Source organism: Vulpes vulpes, chromosome 7 (genome assembly GCF_048418805.1).
Source record: "Vulpes vulpes isolate BD-2025 chromosome 7, VulVul3, whole genome shotgun sequence".
Lineage (NCBI taxonomy): Eukaryota > Metazoa > Chordata > Mammalia > Carnivora > Canidae > Vulpes > Vulpes vulpes.
The window spans coordinates 10,024,914-10,042,973 of NC_132786.1; the positions used below are offsets into that span (position 1 = coordinate 10,024,914).

Here is an 18,060-nt window from a genome sequence, read left to right on the forward strand (position 1 = left end):
GAACTATGCTTGCCCCTCCTATAATAAAACAGTGCTCTCAACCTTACGTCTTTCTCTAATCATTTTATCACCACCTTACCTTTTATGATAACTTATCTTAAAAAGCTGGACTTTCCCATTTTTTACCCCTCTTAGCCTACAGCAATCTGCCCTTTCTCATTATACCTCTGAAATAAACTCACCTAAGTTTATCAACACCTTTGTAGGGCAACTTCCTGCAGCATTTTGTAATGCTGAAGATCTTGAAACTTCCCCTCTGTGCATCCCTGAGTGACTCATTTTTCTCTCTCATCTCCTTATTGGTTTATATGTTAGGCTGGCTTCCCTCGGAAGCAGGTAGAGGATTGAAGGCAAGCAGTTGATTTGGGAGATGAGCCCAAGAAACACCAGTGGAGAAGTAGGGAAGTAAGACGGGGAAAGGAAGGCACTATAGAGGGGGCACATGGGTGGCTCAGTGGTCAAGCATCTGCCTTCAGCTCAGGTCATGATGGAGTCCTGGGATTGAGACCCACATCGGGCTTCCTGCAGGGAGCCTACTTCTCCCTGTGCCAGTGTCTCTGCGTCTCTCATGAGTAAATAAATAAAATCTTTCTTTTCTTTTTTTTTTTTTTTAAAGGAAGGCAATATAGGGCATTTTAACAAGCAAGTTAGAGCTGTGGGCAACTGAAGCTTGATGCCACTGAAGAACCTCAGGGAGACTAAGGAATATACATACACCTTGAAGTCATTCTATCTGAGGAATAATAATGCCTTGGGATATTTATCCACTAACTGGGAGAAAAAACTTCCTTTTTTTCCTCTTAGGTTCAGGAGTGCAAATTAACTGACAACAGATTAACAGGAGACAAAACCCCTCAAAGTTTATCACAGCCATCTGGAAACAAAGTGACTCCCTAAATGGTTAAAGATGGGGGTCTGCATACTTAATTAATAGGGGAGAGGAAGGGGGAGAAAAGGCTTCTGTGCTAAGGACAAATAAATGGGTTTCTGGAGGAACATACAAGATACGGAAGTTTGTGATAATGTTTATGCAGGTGCCAGTGATCTCCGTTTTATTTTTTTCTTCATGGCCATAAGACTTCTCCAGAGAGGATCTATGACCCTCAGTTCCAGAACTCTCTGCGTTTCATGAAATAAGGGAGGGAAGCTCCAAGAAGGCTCCTTTCTACATCTGTTGAATCTCAACTGTCTTTAGTTTAAAATAATCTTCATACCAACTCAGGGGAGTCTGAGTGGGCCCCACACCACTACTGCCCTAACATCACTCATCAGGGACTCTTCCTGGAGTGTCAATGCCTTGGTTAATTCCAGCCTCCCTCAATTGCTGGCAAGCTTGCTCCTTCAGCGAGGAGAGAGAGTCCAGGTGCAAATGCCAAGTGTCACAAGACATGGATGAGGCATTAAGAGCTACTTCCAGTTTCCTTCTGATTTTTCTCTTCCCTTTGCCTTTCTTGTTGCCATTCCTCAAGGTTCTCTTCTCCCACATTTGCTTTACACATGCTCCATTTTGCTGGATGATCAACCCTCACTGCCTCAATGACCTAATAATCTGACGTCACTCAAACCTATATTCCTCCCATCTTTTGTCAGCTCTACATCTCTAAATATAACTGCCTACTGAGCGTCTTCCCTTGGATCGTCCTCTGCAAACTTAACACAATAAAAACTGGGATTATAGTCCCTCAAGTCCTCTTCTGTTATTCCATGTCTTGCTTTTTCTAGAAATCTATTCTTCCCATGGCTGCCAGGGATATTTCTAAAACATCTCTGCTAAGTATGGCCAGGCACTGTTTTTTCAGATTCGAGGATAGAGCAATGAACAAGACAAACCTCATTCCTGCTTTCACGTGCTTGAGTTCTACAAATACAGAAATAAAAAAGAAGAAAAACTATGGGTGGTAAGTTCCATGTAGAGATTGGGGAACTACTTCTGATTGGGAGGTCCAGAAAGGTCTTGCTGAAGAGAAGACATCGAAGCTCAGAGGTGAAAGGGAGACATCCAGAGCAGGGAGAAACATTCTGGGCCACTCTGGGCTGAAATTCCATCAGTGGCTTCCCCAGGTCTTCAGTGTGTAAGTCCAAGCTTCTAATCCTGGCGGAGAAGATCATCTGGCACCTGGCCAATCAGTTGCCTTCCTCTTTAGCTTCTTTACATGACATCAACTCACTTCATCCTCACAACCACCCTGTAAGGTAGCTGGTTGATTTCCTCCACTGGGTCTCCTGTGTCTTTGTACTGTCCTTTCAATTAGCAGGGGCTCAAGCGCCCTGGATGGAATGAGCAGGAGGTGGGGGACAGAAAGGCCCGCTGCTTAGTCAACAGGTCTAGTAAACAAGTGTGGTCCAACAGGAATAAAGTGTGAGCCCTAGAGGTAATTTCACATTTTCTCATAGGTACACTAGAGAAGTAAAGAAACAGATGAAATTGTAAGAACATCTTATTTAAACAGCATCAACTGAACATGATTAATGAAGCTATTTTTTTTTAAGATTTTTATTTATTTATTCAAGAGAGACACACACAAGGAGGCAGAGACGCAGGCAGAGGGAGAAGCAGGCTCCCCCAGGGGAGCCCCGTGCAGGACTCGATCCCGGGACCCCGGGGTCACGCCCGGAGCCGAAGAAGGCAGGCGCTCAACGGCTCAGCCGCCCAAGCGCCCCGATCGAAGTTATTGATGAGATCTTTCCCATCCCAGACCTGCGAGATGCAGGCTGTGTATCTCCCACTGACGTCACATCTCGGGTGGAACTGGTCAGCATTCCAGGCCTCGCCAGCCACCTGCGGCTCGGGCTGCCCGAGTCCTCCCACCACCAACTCCCTGGTGCCCAGCCTGCCCCTTCGCCCTGCTTACCTGTGTTACCTTTGCCGTCCTCCGTCCTAGGGCACCCCGGATTCTCTCAGAGGCCGGCCCGCCCCTCCCAGCCGGCAGGCGCTGGGGGACATCGTGCACACGGCCCCCCCCCCCTGCAGGCTCCGGGTCCCCCCTTCCCCGACCCCCACTCCCACGTCCCCCCCGCGGCGCCCCTCCCCCTCCCCCACTCTCCCTCCCCGCCTTTCCCGCAGCGCCCCCCACTGCTCCCACTCACCTCGCGGCGCCCCTCCCCCTTCCGTTTCCCCGCCTCCTCCCTCCCCTCCCCCCACGGCGCCCCACCCCTCCCCCGCGCCCCTCCCCCTCCCCCACTCTCCCTCCCCGCCTCCCTCTCCCCGCCTTTCCCGCAGCGCCCCCCAGGGCTCCCACTCACCTCGCGGCGCCCCTCCCCCTTCCGTTTCCCCGCCTCCTCCCTCCCCTCCCCCCACGACGCCCCCACCCCTCCCCCACTCTCCCTCCCAGCCTTTCCCGGAGCGCCCCCCACTGCTCCCACTCACCTCGCGGCGCCCCCCCCTTCCGTTTCCCCGCCTCCTCCCTCTCCTCCCCCCACGGCGCCCCCACCTCTCCCCCGCGCCCCCCCCCCCCCGCTCCTCCCCGCGGCGCCCGGGAGCCGGGGGCCCGGATCGGGGACGTGGCTGGGAGGAGTCTGGCGGCTCCGGGTTCCGGGCCGGCCGCGGCCATGGCGGAGCCCACGGTGTGCTCCTTCCTCACCAAGGTGCTGTGCGCCAACGGCGGCCGCATGCTGCTGCAGGACCTGCGCGGCCACGTGGAGCTGCCCGAGGCCAGGCTGCGGGACGTGCTGCGCCAGGCCGGGCCCGAGCGCTTCCTGCTGCAGGAGGTGCAGGAGACGGAGGAGGCGCAGGCGCAGGCGCAGGCCCAGGCCCAGGCGGAGGGCGCCCCGGGCGGCGCGGGGGGCGCGGGGGGCGCGGGCGGCGGCGGGCCGCGCGCCTGGCGGGTGGTGGCCGTGTCCTCCGCGCGCCTCTGCGCCCGCTACCAGCGCGGCGACTGCCAGGCCTGCGACCAGCTGCACCTCTGCCGCCGCCACATGCTGGGCAAGTGCCCGAACCGCGACTGCTGGTGAGGCGGGGCCGCGGGGCCCCCGGGCTGGAGGAGGGGCGCTGGCTCGGGCACCCCTGCCCCGCGCCCCCGAGGGCGGAGGGCGAGCCCCGCAGGGTCCCGGGAGCCCCAGCCTGCAGCGCCGTGGGAGGGAGGCCCACAGTCGGGTCAGCCCGGGGCTGAGGGCCTGGCCCCTCCTCGGAGAGCCCCCTCCGCTCCGCGGCTCCTCCGTGCGGCTCCAGGGACTCCCGGGACCCCGGGAGCTGGGGACTTGGGGAGGCGTTTTTAAGATTTTATTCACGCATGAGAACACACACAGAGAGAGGCAGGGGCACAGGCAGAGGGAGAAGCAGGCCCCGTGCAGGGAGCCCGGTGTGGGGCTCGACCCCGGGTCTCCAGGATCAACGCCCCGGGCTGAAGGCGGCGCCAAACCGCTGCGCCACCCGGGCTGCCCTGGGGGAGGCGTTTTAAGGCTGCTTCCTGCTCTCCCCCGAGGGGGGGGGGTCTCCCCCGACGTGGCGGTGCCTGGGGTGGGGAAGGCGAGCATAGTCCCCCGCAGAGCAACCTGCGGCTTTAAAGCATCCTGATTGAAGGGGAAAATGACCTTGGGAGGAGAGTTGCTTCAACTCCCCTCTCTTAGCATCAGTGCCTCCTAGTAGGCTGCAGTATCTATGGGTTCATGGGAAATTGTTCAGCTTCACGAGTTACAAGCGACCCCAGGGCGAGGCATTTGGCGGACTGGCCCCTTCTTCACCCGGGCCTCTGATCCAGAGCTCTGCGTTCTCCTAGGTCTACCTGCACCCTTTCCCATGACATCCACACACCTGTCAACATGCAAGTACTGAAAAACCATGGGCTTTTTGGCCTCAATGAGGCCCAGCTACGGATCCTGCTTTTACAGAATGACCCGTGCCTTTTACCAGAGGTGAGTTACCAAGAATTCACCCTCATGTTGTCTGCAAGATGGAAGAAGTCGGGGGAGAACATCAAAAGTCCGCTTAAAGAGGGCAGCAGGTGTATGCGTGAAGGTAATGGTGCGGTGCTGACCTTTATGGAGTCTTTGTGATTTTACCAGGCTCTGACACACAGGGAGTGATGAACGTGTGTGGTAAAGAAATGATGATAATTCCTATTAGTTTTTGGTTGTTTACTGAAAGCTAAGCCATTCATATAACTTCATTAATAACCTGTCCCCATGTTGGAAAGGGAGGTGGGCAGGGGGTTAGGGTGACTGGGTCATGGACACTGACGGGGGCACTTGGAGGGATGAGCACTGCGTGTTATGCTATATGTTGGCAAATTGAACTCCAATAAAAAAAAAATAACGTCCCCATTTTACAGATGAGGAAACTGAGGCTCAGATATATTAACTTGGCCAAGGTCACATAGTACATGGCAGATTTGAATCTAAATCTGTCTGTGAAGCCTGTGTTTTGTTACTTGCCTGCTTATGCTTTTGCCTATTTTTCTATTGAGGCATTTGTCTTTTTCTATTAATTTATAAGATGTCTTTAAGGATACCAGTCTCTTTTGTGGTTACATTTGTTGTAAGTATTTTCCTCTATTTACTTTCTTGGGGCTTTCAATATTAATTTTAATTGCTTTGAAATGATTTGGTTGCAAATGCTTACAGGTGCCTATTAGAAATGCTATCATGGTGAAATTAGCATGTTTGTATCTGTTTAGCTATAAGTGAAGAATTTTTTTTTTTAAGATTTATTTATTTTAGAGAGAGAGCATGGGGGTGGGGACAGGCGGGGTTGCAGATGGAGAGGGAGAGAATCTCAGACGGACTCTGTGCTGAGTGCAGAGCCCAACACGAGGCTCAATCTCATGACCCTGAGGTCAGGACCTAAGCCCAAACCAAGAGTTGAATGTTCAACCAACTGAGCCACCCAGGTGCCCCTCCACAAAGAATTCTTAAAAACCAAAGAGTTGGAATCCTAAAAGAAAATATTACAAGAGCCCACCCGTTGAAAGTAGAATTTTCTACTCTGGCACAATGATGCCATCATAGACGCTCAAGTTGCCATAAGAGGAGTAGGAAGAAAAGAGGATGTTGGGAAAATAGAGGGTAGTTTGTGACTCTAGTCCTCTGTTAATGCTAAGGTATTTTAGGCTTTGGAAGGGAAGGGACTCACAAGATGTGAGCTGGAGCCTTTGTGATTAGCCCTCAAGGCAGCAGAATCGGTATGCAAAAGATAGTGCTGGCGTCAGCCTTAAGAGCCAAGAGGTTTATTCTTCACATCCGTCTCTTTTCTAATTTCTTTGGGCTTTGAAGCTGGGCTTGGTCAGGCATGGTTATAAGGCAGATACATTCCAACCATGTTGCCAAAAGGACTCCAAGCAACAGCTGGAGCAAGTTATTGGCAAGAAGGGAGAGGGGAAGGGCAGCAACTGGGTCCAGTCCTTCCTCTCTCAGAGAGAAGGGGCAGTGATGCTCTAGTTACCTTTTAGTTTTTTTATGATATTGTTTGACTTATGGAAGTTTAATGTTGTTACGTTGTTTAACTTATTGCACCCTTTTCTTTATGACTTCTACCTACTGTCCTGGGTCCAGCCTCACTGTGTCATATCAGACTACTGCAGTGTTTCATGAGCAGCCAGTGGGGTTGGCTGCATCTATGCCAGCAGCCCACCCCTGGTCCTATCACCCAGGACTGGAGGTGTGTATTATGTGGCACACAGCACGGCCACTTAGGCAGCAGGGAGGATGGACAAACAGTGAATGAGGCAGGAATGATGCTTCATATATGTTTTATACATATGTTGTATAAAAATGCCCCATGACCCTTTACCATCACTCTCCTAAAGACACAATACATAGGGATGCCTGGGTGGCTAGGCAGTTGAGCGTCTGCCTTTGGCTCAGGGCGTGATCCCGGAGTGTCAGGATCGAGTCCCACAATGGGCTTCCTGCATGGAGCCTGCCTCTTCCTCTGCCTATGTCTCTGCCTCTCTCTCTCTGTCTCTCATGAATAAATAAAATCTTAAAAAAAAAAAAAGACACAATACATAATACAAATAAACCACTTAATAAAAAGATAATAGGAACAAATATTGGGATCTTGTGATTTATAATGAGAAATATAATATATTTGGTCTTCATCCCCATTACTGGCAAAGAGGTCCTAAAACCCTTGGAATTTCCTAAATGATGAGAGCTGTAAAGGTGTCTGTTAACACCTTTATAAAGGTGATTTTTGGAAAGCCCCTAGGTAACCTGAGGATGGGAGCTGGTTGTCAGGAGAACCAATCTTGTGATTAGACAATGGTAAGTTTTACCCCTCTGCCTCCTACTCTCCACCTCCTGGGAGGACAGAGGGGCTAGAGATTGAGTTCACTCACCAGCGGCCAACTGATTGAATCGATTGTACCATTGTTATGAAGTCTCCATAAAAACCCCAAAGGACAGGGCAGCCGGGGTGGCTCAGTGGTTTAGCGCCACCTTTAGCCCAGGGCGTGATCCTGGAGACCTGGGATCGAGTCCCACGTCAGGCTCCCTGCATGGAGCCTGCTTCTCCCTCTGCCTGTGTCTCTGCCTCGCTCTGTGTAATCTCTCATGAATCAATCAATCAGTCAATCAATCTTAAAAAATAAAAAACCAAAGGACAGACTTTCAGATAGCTTCCAGGTTGAGCGTGTGGAGGTGCTGGGAGAGTGGGAACCCAGGAGAGAACATGGAAGCTCCACATGGGACACCTGGTTGTTGTCTGCTGAGAATTACTTGGTGGTGTTGAAAGAAACACACATTGGAAATATGTACAATGTTGAGGGGACCGCGTGGCCTAATGGATAAGGCGTCTGACTTCGGAAATATGTACAATGTGATGCTGATACATTTGAAAATTTCAATGAAATGGACACATTTCTAGAAAAAAAAAAGTATAACTCATCAGAACTGATTCAAGGGGACACCTGGGTGGCTCAGCAGTTGAAGCCTTCCACTCAGGGTGTGATCCCAGGGTCCTGGATAGAATTCCACATCAGCCTCTCTGTGGGAACCTGTTTCTCCCTCTGCCTGTGTCTCTGCCTCTTTCTTTCTGTGTCTCTCATGAATAAATAAATAAAATCTTAAAAAGAAATGAAAGAGGGGATCCTTGGGTGGCTCAGCAGTTTAGCACCTGCCTTCGGCTCAGGGAGTGATCCTGGAGTCCCAGGATCAAGTCCCACATCGGGCTCCCTGCATGGACCCTGCTTCTCCGTCTGCCTGTGTCTCTGCCTCTCTCTCTCTTTCTCTGTGACTCTCATGAATAAATAAATAAAATCTTAAAAAAAAGAAAGAAAAAACTGATTCATGAAAGAATAGAAATCCAGAATAGTCTTTATTTTTGAATGACAAAAGCATTAAACATGAAAATTTTAAAACATCATAAAACTAGAGTACTAGTCATGGGGAGGAGAGGAAAAAATAGAACACAATGAACTTAGGGAGACAAACCATAAGAGAAAAAAACTGGAGGTATGAGGGTCACTGGAGGGAAGGGGGTGGGGGGATGGGGTAACTGGGTGGTGGACATGAAGGAGACCATGTGATGTAATGAGCACTGGGTGATATATAAGACTGATAAATTGGGCAGCCCCGGTGGCTCAGCGGGTTAGCACCGCCTGCAGCCCAGGGCCTGATCCTGGAGACCCGGGATCAAGTCCCACATCAGGCGTGGAGCCTGCTTCTCCCTCTGCCTATATCTCTGCCTCTCTCTCTGTGTGTGTCTCTCATGAATAAATAAATGAAAAATCTTTATAAAAAAAAAAAAAGACTGATAAATTGCTGAACTCTACCTCTGAAACCAGTAATACATTGAATGTTAATTAATTGAATTTAAATAAAAAATATTTGCAAATGTGGGAGGGGGGAATAGAGAACTACTTTTTATTTTTTATTTTTTTAATTTAAATTCAATTTGCCAACATATATAACACCCAGTGCTCAACCCCATTAAGTGCCTTTCTTAGTGCCCGTCACCCAGTCACCCTATCCCCTCCACCCAGAGAGCTACTTTTTAATGGATACAGTTTCAGTGTGGAATGATGAAAAAGTTCTAGAGAAGAATAGTGATGGTTGAACAACAATGTGTATGTACTTAATGCTTCTGAATTGCACATCCAAATGTAAAATGGCTAAATGGTAAATTTTATGTTTATATATATATTTTGCTACAATAAAAAAGTTAAAAAATTTTAGAAGTCTTCTATAAGAAAATATTGGGCTCATATAGTTTGTTGAGCTCTATCAAATCTTAAAGAATAGGTTATTTTGATTGGGGAACTAGGTCTAGGATCTCTTTTTCTTGATTTCCTACACATTCTTAAACCAGTATCATACTGTTCAATTAAAGTAGTTTATATTTTAATATATAATGGTACAAGTCATTGTGCCAATTACACATCTTTTTCAAAAATTATTTCTTGTGGTGCCTGGGTGGCTCACACTGGTTAAGCGTCTGCTTTTGGTTGGGGTCATGATCCCATGATCCCATGATCCCTGGGATTGAGCCCTGCATCAGGCTCCCTGCTCAGTGAGAAGACTGCCTCTCCACTCCCCGCTGTCTCTGTCAAATAAATAAAATATTTAAATAAAAAAATTATTTCTTGGAGCACCTGGTTGGCTCAGTGGGTAGAGCATGCAACTCCTGGTCTTGGGGTTATGAGTTTGAGCCCCATGCTATGTATAGAGATTACTCAAAAATAAAAACTTAAAAAATTTTTTTTTCTACAATTGCCTTAAAAAACAGTGAAAACAAATGTGTTAAGTGTTACTTTATTTCTGGACCAGGTCTGTTTACTGTACAACAAAGGTGAAGCACTCTATGGCTACTGCAACCTCAAGGACAAATGCAACAAATTCCATGTGTGCAAATCCTTCGTCAGAGGGGAGTGCAGACTTCCGAAATGCAAACGGTCCCATCAACTCACTCATGCTTCAGCCCTGACACTGCTGCAGGACCAAGGACTGAATATTCCAAGTGTCATTAATTTTCAGATCATCTCCACCTACAAGCACATGAAGCTGCACAAGATGCTTGAAAATCAAGGTGAGCGGGTGGGTGAGCTCAGGCAATTAAGTGTCTGCCTTTGGCTTGGGTCATAATACCAGGGTCCTGGGACCAAGATCCACACCAAGGCTCCTTGCTCAGTGGGAAGCCTGAGTCTCCCTCTCGAGACCTCTGCTCCTCCCCCTGCTTGTGCTCTTTCTATGTCAAATAAATAAGTAACATCATTTAAAAGAAAGAAACAGAAAGAAAGAAGGAAAAATAGAGAAAGAGAAAGAGAGAAAAAGAAAAGAAGAGAAAAGAAAAGCAGCCCGGTGGCTCAGCGGTTTAGCGCCTGCCTTCATCCCAGAGCGTGACCCTGGAGACCCCGGATCGAGTTCCACGTTGGGCTCCCTGCATGGAGCCTGCTTCTCATTCCACCTGTGCCTCTGCTTCTCTGTCTCCTCTCTGTGTATTCTCATGAATAAATAATAAAATTAAAAAAAAAAAAAGAAAAGAAAAGAAGGAAGAAATTAAGAAAAAAAAGAAAATCAAGGTGAGAATATCAGAGGGAGACAGAGCACTACCACATAGAGTTTTGACCAGGAGGTCAGTCTGGGGGATGGCACCCCATATGATAAGTTTTACTTTGTCCTTGGGGAAACTTAGAACCAACATTATATGATGTAAAATTGTGGTTCTAACCAAAGAAGGGAAGGGATAGAGTTTATTTTCAGTGCTATCAGCTAATGGCATCTATCCAAGGGTTTGCTAAGCTAGGGGCCACGAAGTAGGTACAACTGTCCCCACAGCTTTGTTAGGAAGAAAGAGGAGCGAGGTGGGGGCCAGTGGATGAGAAAGGGAAGGAAAATATAGGAATGGCTTTCTTTTCTTAAATTAAGGTGTATTCTTCTTTATTTTTCTTGAGGTAATAACATATAATGCCATAGAAGTTTCAGATGTACAACATGATTCGATATTTGTGTATGTTGCAAGGTGATCACAATAAGTGGAGCTAACATCTATCATCATATATAGTTACAAAGTTTTTCTTGAAATGAGAACTTTTTTTTTTTTAAAGATTTTATTTATTTATTCATGAGAGACACAGAGAGAGGGAGAGGCAGAGACACAGGCAGAGGGAGAGGCAGGCTCCATGCAGGGAGCCCGACATGGGACTCAATCCCGGGTCTCCAGGATCACGGCCTGGACTGAAGGCAGCGCTAAACCGCTGAGCCACCAGGGCTGCCCCTGAGCCACTGGAGCTGCCCGAAATGAGAACTTTTACGAAAGTATTTTCTTTTGGGGCGCCTGGATGGCACAGTTGGTTAAAAGGCTGACTCTTGGTTTTGGCTCAGGTTGTGATCTCAGGGTCATGGGATCGGACCCCGTGTCGGCTCCACGATCAGCACAGAGTCTGCTTGGGATGCTCTCCTTCTGCCATTCCTGCTCATTCTCTCTCTGAAATAAATAAATCTTCAAAAAAAGTATTTTTTTTCCAGTGGTTAAGAAACTTCAAGCATATGACAGAAAAATTTGAAAAATGTAGAGATCTACATTTGTGTAGATCTAAATGTGTTACATTACACTCTAAAATTGTGTGATGATTCCACTCATTCTTTTTTTTTTTTTTAAGATTTTATTTATTTATTTGTGACAGAGAATGAGAGAGAGAGAGAGAGAGAGAGAGAGAGAGAGAGAGGCAGAGGGAGAAGCAGGCTCCGTGCAGGGAGCCCAACGTGGGACTCGATCCCAGGTCTCCAGGATCAAACCCTGGGCTAAAAGCGGCGCTAAACTGCTGGACCACCGCGGCTGCCCTGATTCCACGCATTCTTATCCATAATCATTACCAACATTTAACTGAGGGCCCTTCCCTCTTGTTGCTCTACAAATTCTAGTCCAGTTGTGATCACATTATTAGTATTAGTATTAGTATTAGTAGTATCTTATATTTTCACTTTATACAACATCATAAACGTCTTTCCATATAGCAGCATAGTCTCTCATTTTTTAAGGTCAGCAAAGTGTGGTCTGGTGTACTTTTATTTATTTTTTATTTTTTGAAAAGATTTTATTTATTTATTCATGAGAGAGAGAGGCAGAGAGAGAGAAGCAGGCCCCACGCAGGGAGCCCCACGTGGGACTCAATCCTGGGTCTCCAGGACCATGCCCTGGACCGAAGGCAGACGCTACACTGCCAAGCCATCCAGGGATCCCCATGTCTGCTGTACTTTTAATTACAATGCATTCAGGTTACTTATCCTATTAAATTTGCTTATAGCTGAAAATCAGTTTCAGTGGGAGGTAGGCTTAGGAGAATTGTCGATGGGAAAACCAAATCAGTGAAGCCAGAGTCTCCAAGCTTTCGATACAGAGTTTTCTTATGTTGGGATGGGGCTGACTTCCTGCACGAGTGGTATGGAGGTGGTGTCGGGGGCTATCTAGGGGACCCTAAATGGTGGTAGGGATCTTCTGCTCTATACTGTACAGGGCCTGTCATTACCTTCATCTGGTCTTGTTTAGTGAGTCTCTCCCAACTGTGAAATAGAGACTTCCTGCTCTGTGTGTGTGTAAAATCCAGAAGACACAAACTCTCCAAATCCATAGTGTTGGGACTTTCGTCTGAGATCTGATTAGCAGGGCTGATGCTCCCAACATAAAATGAAATTGAGAGCAATAAAAGGGGTGTCTCAGGAAAGCTCATCTTTTTCCTCTTCTTTTTAGATAATTCAGCTTCTTCTGCTGAGTATGCACAGGGCCTTGAGAAACAAGGAGTACATGTAGCTGGCGCTGCAGAAGCCAGTCCTCTGGCTTCTGTCCCTCCTCAGTCAGCCAAGAAGCCACACACAGGTAAACCGTAAAGAATGTCCGTGAAATATGAAGCTCGTCCAATTGCAAGATCTGAAAACAAAGCTTCTGTTGAGCTTGATTTGTAAGTTCATTCATTTAATCACTTTTCAATAATGGTCATAGTACTACCTACCTCACAAGTTGTTGTAAAAATTAAAGAAGACGGAGAAGGGGAAAACATCAGGTTGGAAGGATAACACTGGGGATGGGTGGTTGGGGATGTGGTTGGACACCGAGCCGGTGGCGAGGGGAGAACGTGAGTGTGGCTGGGGGTTAGTCCAGGGCAAACTCTGAAGATGGCACAGTCTGCCTGTAGTTCCTGGCAGCTTCCCCCAGGCTGGCGGGAGTTCTGACACGAGCAGGGTTCTGCTGACTTGCTCTGTGACCCAGCCGGGGTTTTCTAGATGCCCACATATATGATTTACCTAGTGGTAGTCAGAGACTATGTACACTTTGTACTCTTGCTTTTTCTTAATGTTTCATAAGCATCTTTCCCTGTCCACATTTTATCACAGATAATCCTTTTTATGCACAGACACACTAATATATAATCATTTACTTAATGACTTCCCTCATTCTGGGATATTTCAATTCTTTCTAACAAATTTTGAACAGAACTCTTTTCTTAAAATCCTCATGATGAATTTTAAAATGTATTCCTTTGCCTAGCCCATCGGTGCTAAACGATAATGTCTTTTGATTTGCATTTCCTTAAATATATGCAAGTGAATGTTTTTCTGTGTGCGTGCTTTCTGTATGTCTTTTTCTGTGTGCAGTTTGTGCCTGCCCTTCAAATTCTGGGGCCTCCTCTGTGCTGATGTGGGATGGCCTTTAAATAGGTTCCTTAATTTTCATAAAAGGATACCAGTTGTACCATGCTCACGTGATATCCAGCTCTCGCGGATCCATCCTCTGGATCCATCCTCAGCCAGCACCACAGAGTTTCTAACTTTTGCGTGCTCACCAAAGATTTCTACCTCACTGTGTCTACTCTGCATTTCTTACTCAGTTTTTCACCAAAGCCCCATCGCTCTAGTATCGTTCATCCATTCCTCAAAGTCGTCTCCATTCTTTCTGTGGATCGAGAGGGACCCTGAGAAACCTATATACCTTGCCCATTTCAGGTTTCCTCTCCCTGTCCCCACCATGTGGCTTCCTTCATCCAGTTACACTTAGATGTTTGGTTCTTTGTTTTCATCAGAGTCCCACAGAGAAGCAGTGTGATGAAATCTTTTTCTGTGTTTGCTGTTGTGATATCCCCAAATGTTGGTGTGTAAAGTGTTGTGTTTTTTGTTTTTTGTTTTTTGGTTTTTTTAATTTTAACTTTGCTGCAAGAGCACAACATTTGGGAAAGAGGGACAAGGTAGTGAGTTTTTCATAAAGCTGAATTACTTTAGTTTAGAACAATGTTTTATCATGAAACACTGTCTTTTCTACTGGGGGAGGTGTGCAAAAATATCCCTTTTTTTTTTTTTTTAAATATCCTTTTCAAAGTGAGAAATCGCTGTGTTTTCTCCTAATGGACAGTAAGAGCCCTGCAGCTTCAGTGAATCTTTTCACTTTGTTTGTCCAAAGTGGTTGTCTTTCTGAAAACCCTTATGTTCTGCATAACTTGTTTTCTTTTTCCTTGTTCTGATATCTCCTGGTGCTAATTTTTTTAAGAATTATTTTTACATTTTATTATTATTATTTTCATTTTATCCTTTTACTATGTGTATTTTTTCTATAAGCCATCTTTAATTCTTAACAGAAGCAATGTAGGGTATAAATGTATATCCTATACATGAAGAGACTTGGTGGACTTTTTCAGTATTGTGTCTTTTTGAGATATGCTTATATATGCGTAAAAAATGACTCTTTGTAATCTTTGTTACAATATTTTATTCAATTCTATAATATTCCAAATAAAGCTTAGTTCCGTTAGTATTCATTCTGTAAAAATATTTTATATAATCCCACTTGACCCTCATTTTCATCTCATGATACAGCTGTGGGAAAGTTATCACATTAAAATTGGGGATGAATTTTCTTTGGTCATCTATCAAGGCTTCTGAGGTGAAGCGGCACATCGATAGGCTCCACAGATCCAGCATATCCTAAGTTAAATGATTAACTTTCCTACAGACTCATTTTGCCTTTGGTTTCTTTATTTTGGTGTGTTACCAACCTACTGACTTAAACCAAAGCCCTGCAAATTGCCCCATACTCTTCTTTCGCCGGTTCCTGATGTCAAACTGGTGACCCAATGTTGGAGATTAATTTCCCTTCTAACATCTCAAATTTTGATCCTTTTCTGCCTCTTTCTTTACATCCCTGACACACTGCCCTCTTTCTAACCCTCAGCACCTCTTGCATTATTGCACAGATGGTGGATTCAGTGGCTTCCCAGTCGTGTCTCATGAGAATATTTTTATAGCAGGTGCTAGGTGGCCCCCTACTCTCCTTCAGTGACGACAGTCCCATTAAAAAAATATTTTTTTATAAAATAGGCTTTTACGGATTTCATTTATCTCCTTACCACCACCACCCCCCTTCCATCCTGTACCTGGCCAATCTTTTGAAATGCAGACATAATCACATTGCTTTGTTTTGCCATAACTTCATTGGTCCCCGTTATGCAATGTAGGAGTCATAAACTCAGATGTCTTCTTAGATGAGAAAGGTGAGCTAAGTGGATGATGTGAGCTGGATATAAGAGAAATGGGAGGAAAGAGGAAGTGTCCTAGCAAGTTGTCCCACCAGCTACTTAAATCGGTAGCTCTGGGGGTCCCTCCTGCCTCTTGTGCCCATGTGGGGATGTGGGCCCATTTTGTCATGGTGTCCAATTAGTTGAAAGAAGCTCGATCCAGATTTTATGATACATTTTCAGATTTTGAAATACTGGCTTAGATTGAGTTTTAGAAATGCAGAACAATAGTGTATATACTGAACTACTTGCAATTTTTGGAATGTGCTGTTTTATTTTATGACTCTGTGTTTATAAATGATGTTCCCATTAAGTGCCACTCTCTCCCTCTTCCTCCGTCAAAATCTGGCAAAATCAGATTCTTTAAAATGCTAGATTAGTCTTTTCTGACCCCACGAAAGACGGTTCACTTAGCATTCTCAAAGTTCTAGCATAGCACTTACTTTGCCCTGCTTTCTACTTTTCTTTCCTAACTTTGAGCAAAAGCAAAACCATTATTTCTTCTTTTGGACACTTTTTTTGCCATATAATGAATCAAACTGTGTTGTGAATCCATCAGTATCATATTGGTCTTTATTGTTCTTTTTTCTCCCCACATAATATATTTTTCATTTTCAAGAAGTCTTTTTCCCTTAAGGAATATGTTATTTAAGGTAAATATTATTTTGGTGCTTCAATTTGAATCATCTAGGACTAAAATTAATTGTTTAAGACTTATGATACTAATCTTTCTGTCAAAAAATTAAGGCTCTTCATTGCTAATGGGTTCCTTGGTTTCTTTCATTATAAATTTGTTCTTTATATATATATATATATATATATATATATATATATATATTCCTCATTACATTGATCTTTTTTTCTTAGCTAAAGATATCTGTATTGCTACTCAGTATGGGAATCTCTAGAATGCTATTGGTTTTTAAAATATTTGACTATTGTTGAATTATCTTTGTTCTAACAATGTTAGATGGCCTTTTTTCCTTCTAAATATAAAATCATGGCTACAAAAAGATTTGTCTTATCTATTTGTTTTGTGTTAAATAAAATTATGGCTAGAAAATATATTTTTTGATATTTCGTCATTAAATATGAAGTTAATTATTGTTTTAAACAAATGTTCTCTATTTAATACGGCAAATTACATTTATTGTTTGTTAGAAGCTTTTAGTAAGAATTGGTATCTTTTGTATAATCACATAATTTTTATCATTTAAATCAATATGATTATATTACTGGCGTTGCTATATTAACACATTCTTAAATTTTGAGTAACTCTACTTGATTATGGCATATGCTCTTTCAATGTATTGCTTTTCCCTATTTGGTTATTTTTATTATAATTATATGCATCTATACATTCATAAATAAAATTCATTTATATTTTATATGTGTATGTAGTCATTTGCTTTTTATTTTTATTGCTATATGCTCAAAGTATACATTTCATTCTAAGTGCTGTTTTGAGTTCTGCAGATGGATTTATAATGTCATTTTTTAACAATTTTTTTCCAGCTTTATTAAGGTATTATTGACATAGAGCATTTTATAAGTTTTAGGCATACTAGGTGATGATTTCATACATGTATATCATGGTCAAATGATTATTACAATAAATTTAGTGCATCCATCACCTCACATTGATTATTATTTTTATTTATTTTTTAAAGATTTGTTTATTTACTTATTTATTCAGAGAGAGGCAGAGGAAGAAGCAGGCTCCACGTGGGACTCAATCCCGGGTTTCCAGGATCATACCCCGGGCTGCAGGTGGCGCTAAACCACTATGCCACCAGGGCTGCCCTGATTATTATTTTTAAAGTAATATATTACTGTATTCTTGAATTTCTCTATTCTTATGTAGGAAAATTTTTCCAAAACATTTTTTGGAAAATACGATGACATATCATTGTGGAAATTGGGGAGTCTACAGGAATTGTATTCAGAAGGAAGTAGTAATCCCCATAATACCATTGTATAGTACTTTTCTGAGTTCTTTAGATAGACTACCTTGCTTAGTCATCAAAACAGAGGTGAGTTAAATCAGTACTGCCCTGACCTAGGCAAGAGGGGACCCTGCCTTGGGCCTCTGCTTTAGAAAGCTTTCTCTGCTCATGATTTATGCCAGTCAAGCCCCAGGGAAATGCTTCACGTCTCTTACTCCTGCATCCTCAATGCAAAACATGATTGCTTCTGAACACTGGGCAGATCTGTGGGTTGAACCACTGTCATCATTGGAAACAGATAGACTTTTGGACTTTGTGGGGGGTTTCTGTAGTAGAAACATTTGGGTAAGCAAAAACAAACAAATTCACTTGTCTAGGCTTGCCTGCCTTTCCGAGAGTTTGGACATGATAGATTTTTACCAAATAAAATGTCTTTCCCAGTAGTTTCTGGTGTCCATTTCCCCTCTTTTTTTGTCTTCTAATTGGTAGCTCTGAGGGTACCTGCAAATTGTATAGTATTTGCTACAGGTACACATGACAGCAGGGACCATTTTTGCACTATGAAACAACTCATATTACTCTTCAATATTTATATAAGCCGTTTTCCATGTAACATGTGAAAGGCAGGATTTAGTTCCTCCATTGGCAAGTGTATGCATATCAAATGTGGTACTGGATAT

The 18,060-nt window shown here is 44.6% G+C and overlaps 1 protein-coding gene across 1 annotated transcript; it reads left to right on the forward strand.

Annotated features, from left to right (window-relative positions):
• Positions 1-3,475: 3,475 nt before the first annotated feature.
• Positions 3,476-16,822, forward strand: ZC3HAV1L (ZC3HAV1 like). Its single transcript, XM_025982176.2, has 4 exons — positions 3,476-3,947; positions 4,716-4,851; positions 9,703-9,961; positions 12,623-16,822. Exons 1-4 carry the CDS (start codon positions 3,550-3,552, stop codon positions 12,757-12,759), a joined length of 930 nt encoding a protein of 309 aa, XP_025837961.2. The 5' UTR covers positions 3,476-3,549; the 3' UTR covers positions 12,760-16,822.
• The last annotated feature ends 1,238 nt before the right edge of the window (positions 16,823-18,060 follow it).

Coding starts and splice junctions, on each gene's coding strand:
- ZC3HAV1L (XM_025982176.2), top strand. CDS start 3,550: ATGGCGGAGCCCACGGTGTGCTCCTTCCTCACCAAGGTGCTGTGCGCC. Junction 3,948..4,715: donor TGCCCGAACCGCGACTGCTG/GTGAGGCGGGGC, acceptor GCGTTCTCCTAG/GTCTACCTGCACCCTTTCCC. Junction 9,962..12,622: donor CAAGATGCTTGAAAATCAAG/GTGAGCGGGTGG, acceptor TCTTCTTTTTAG/ATAATTCAGCTTCTTCTGCT.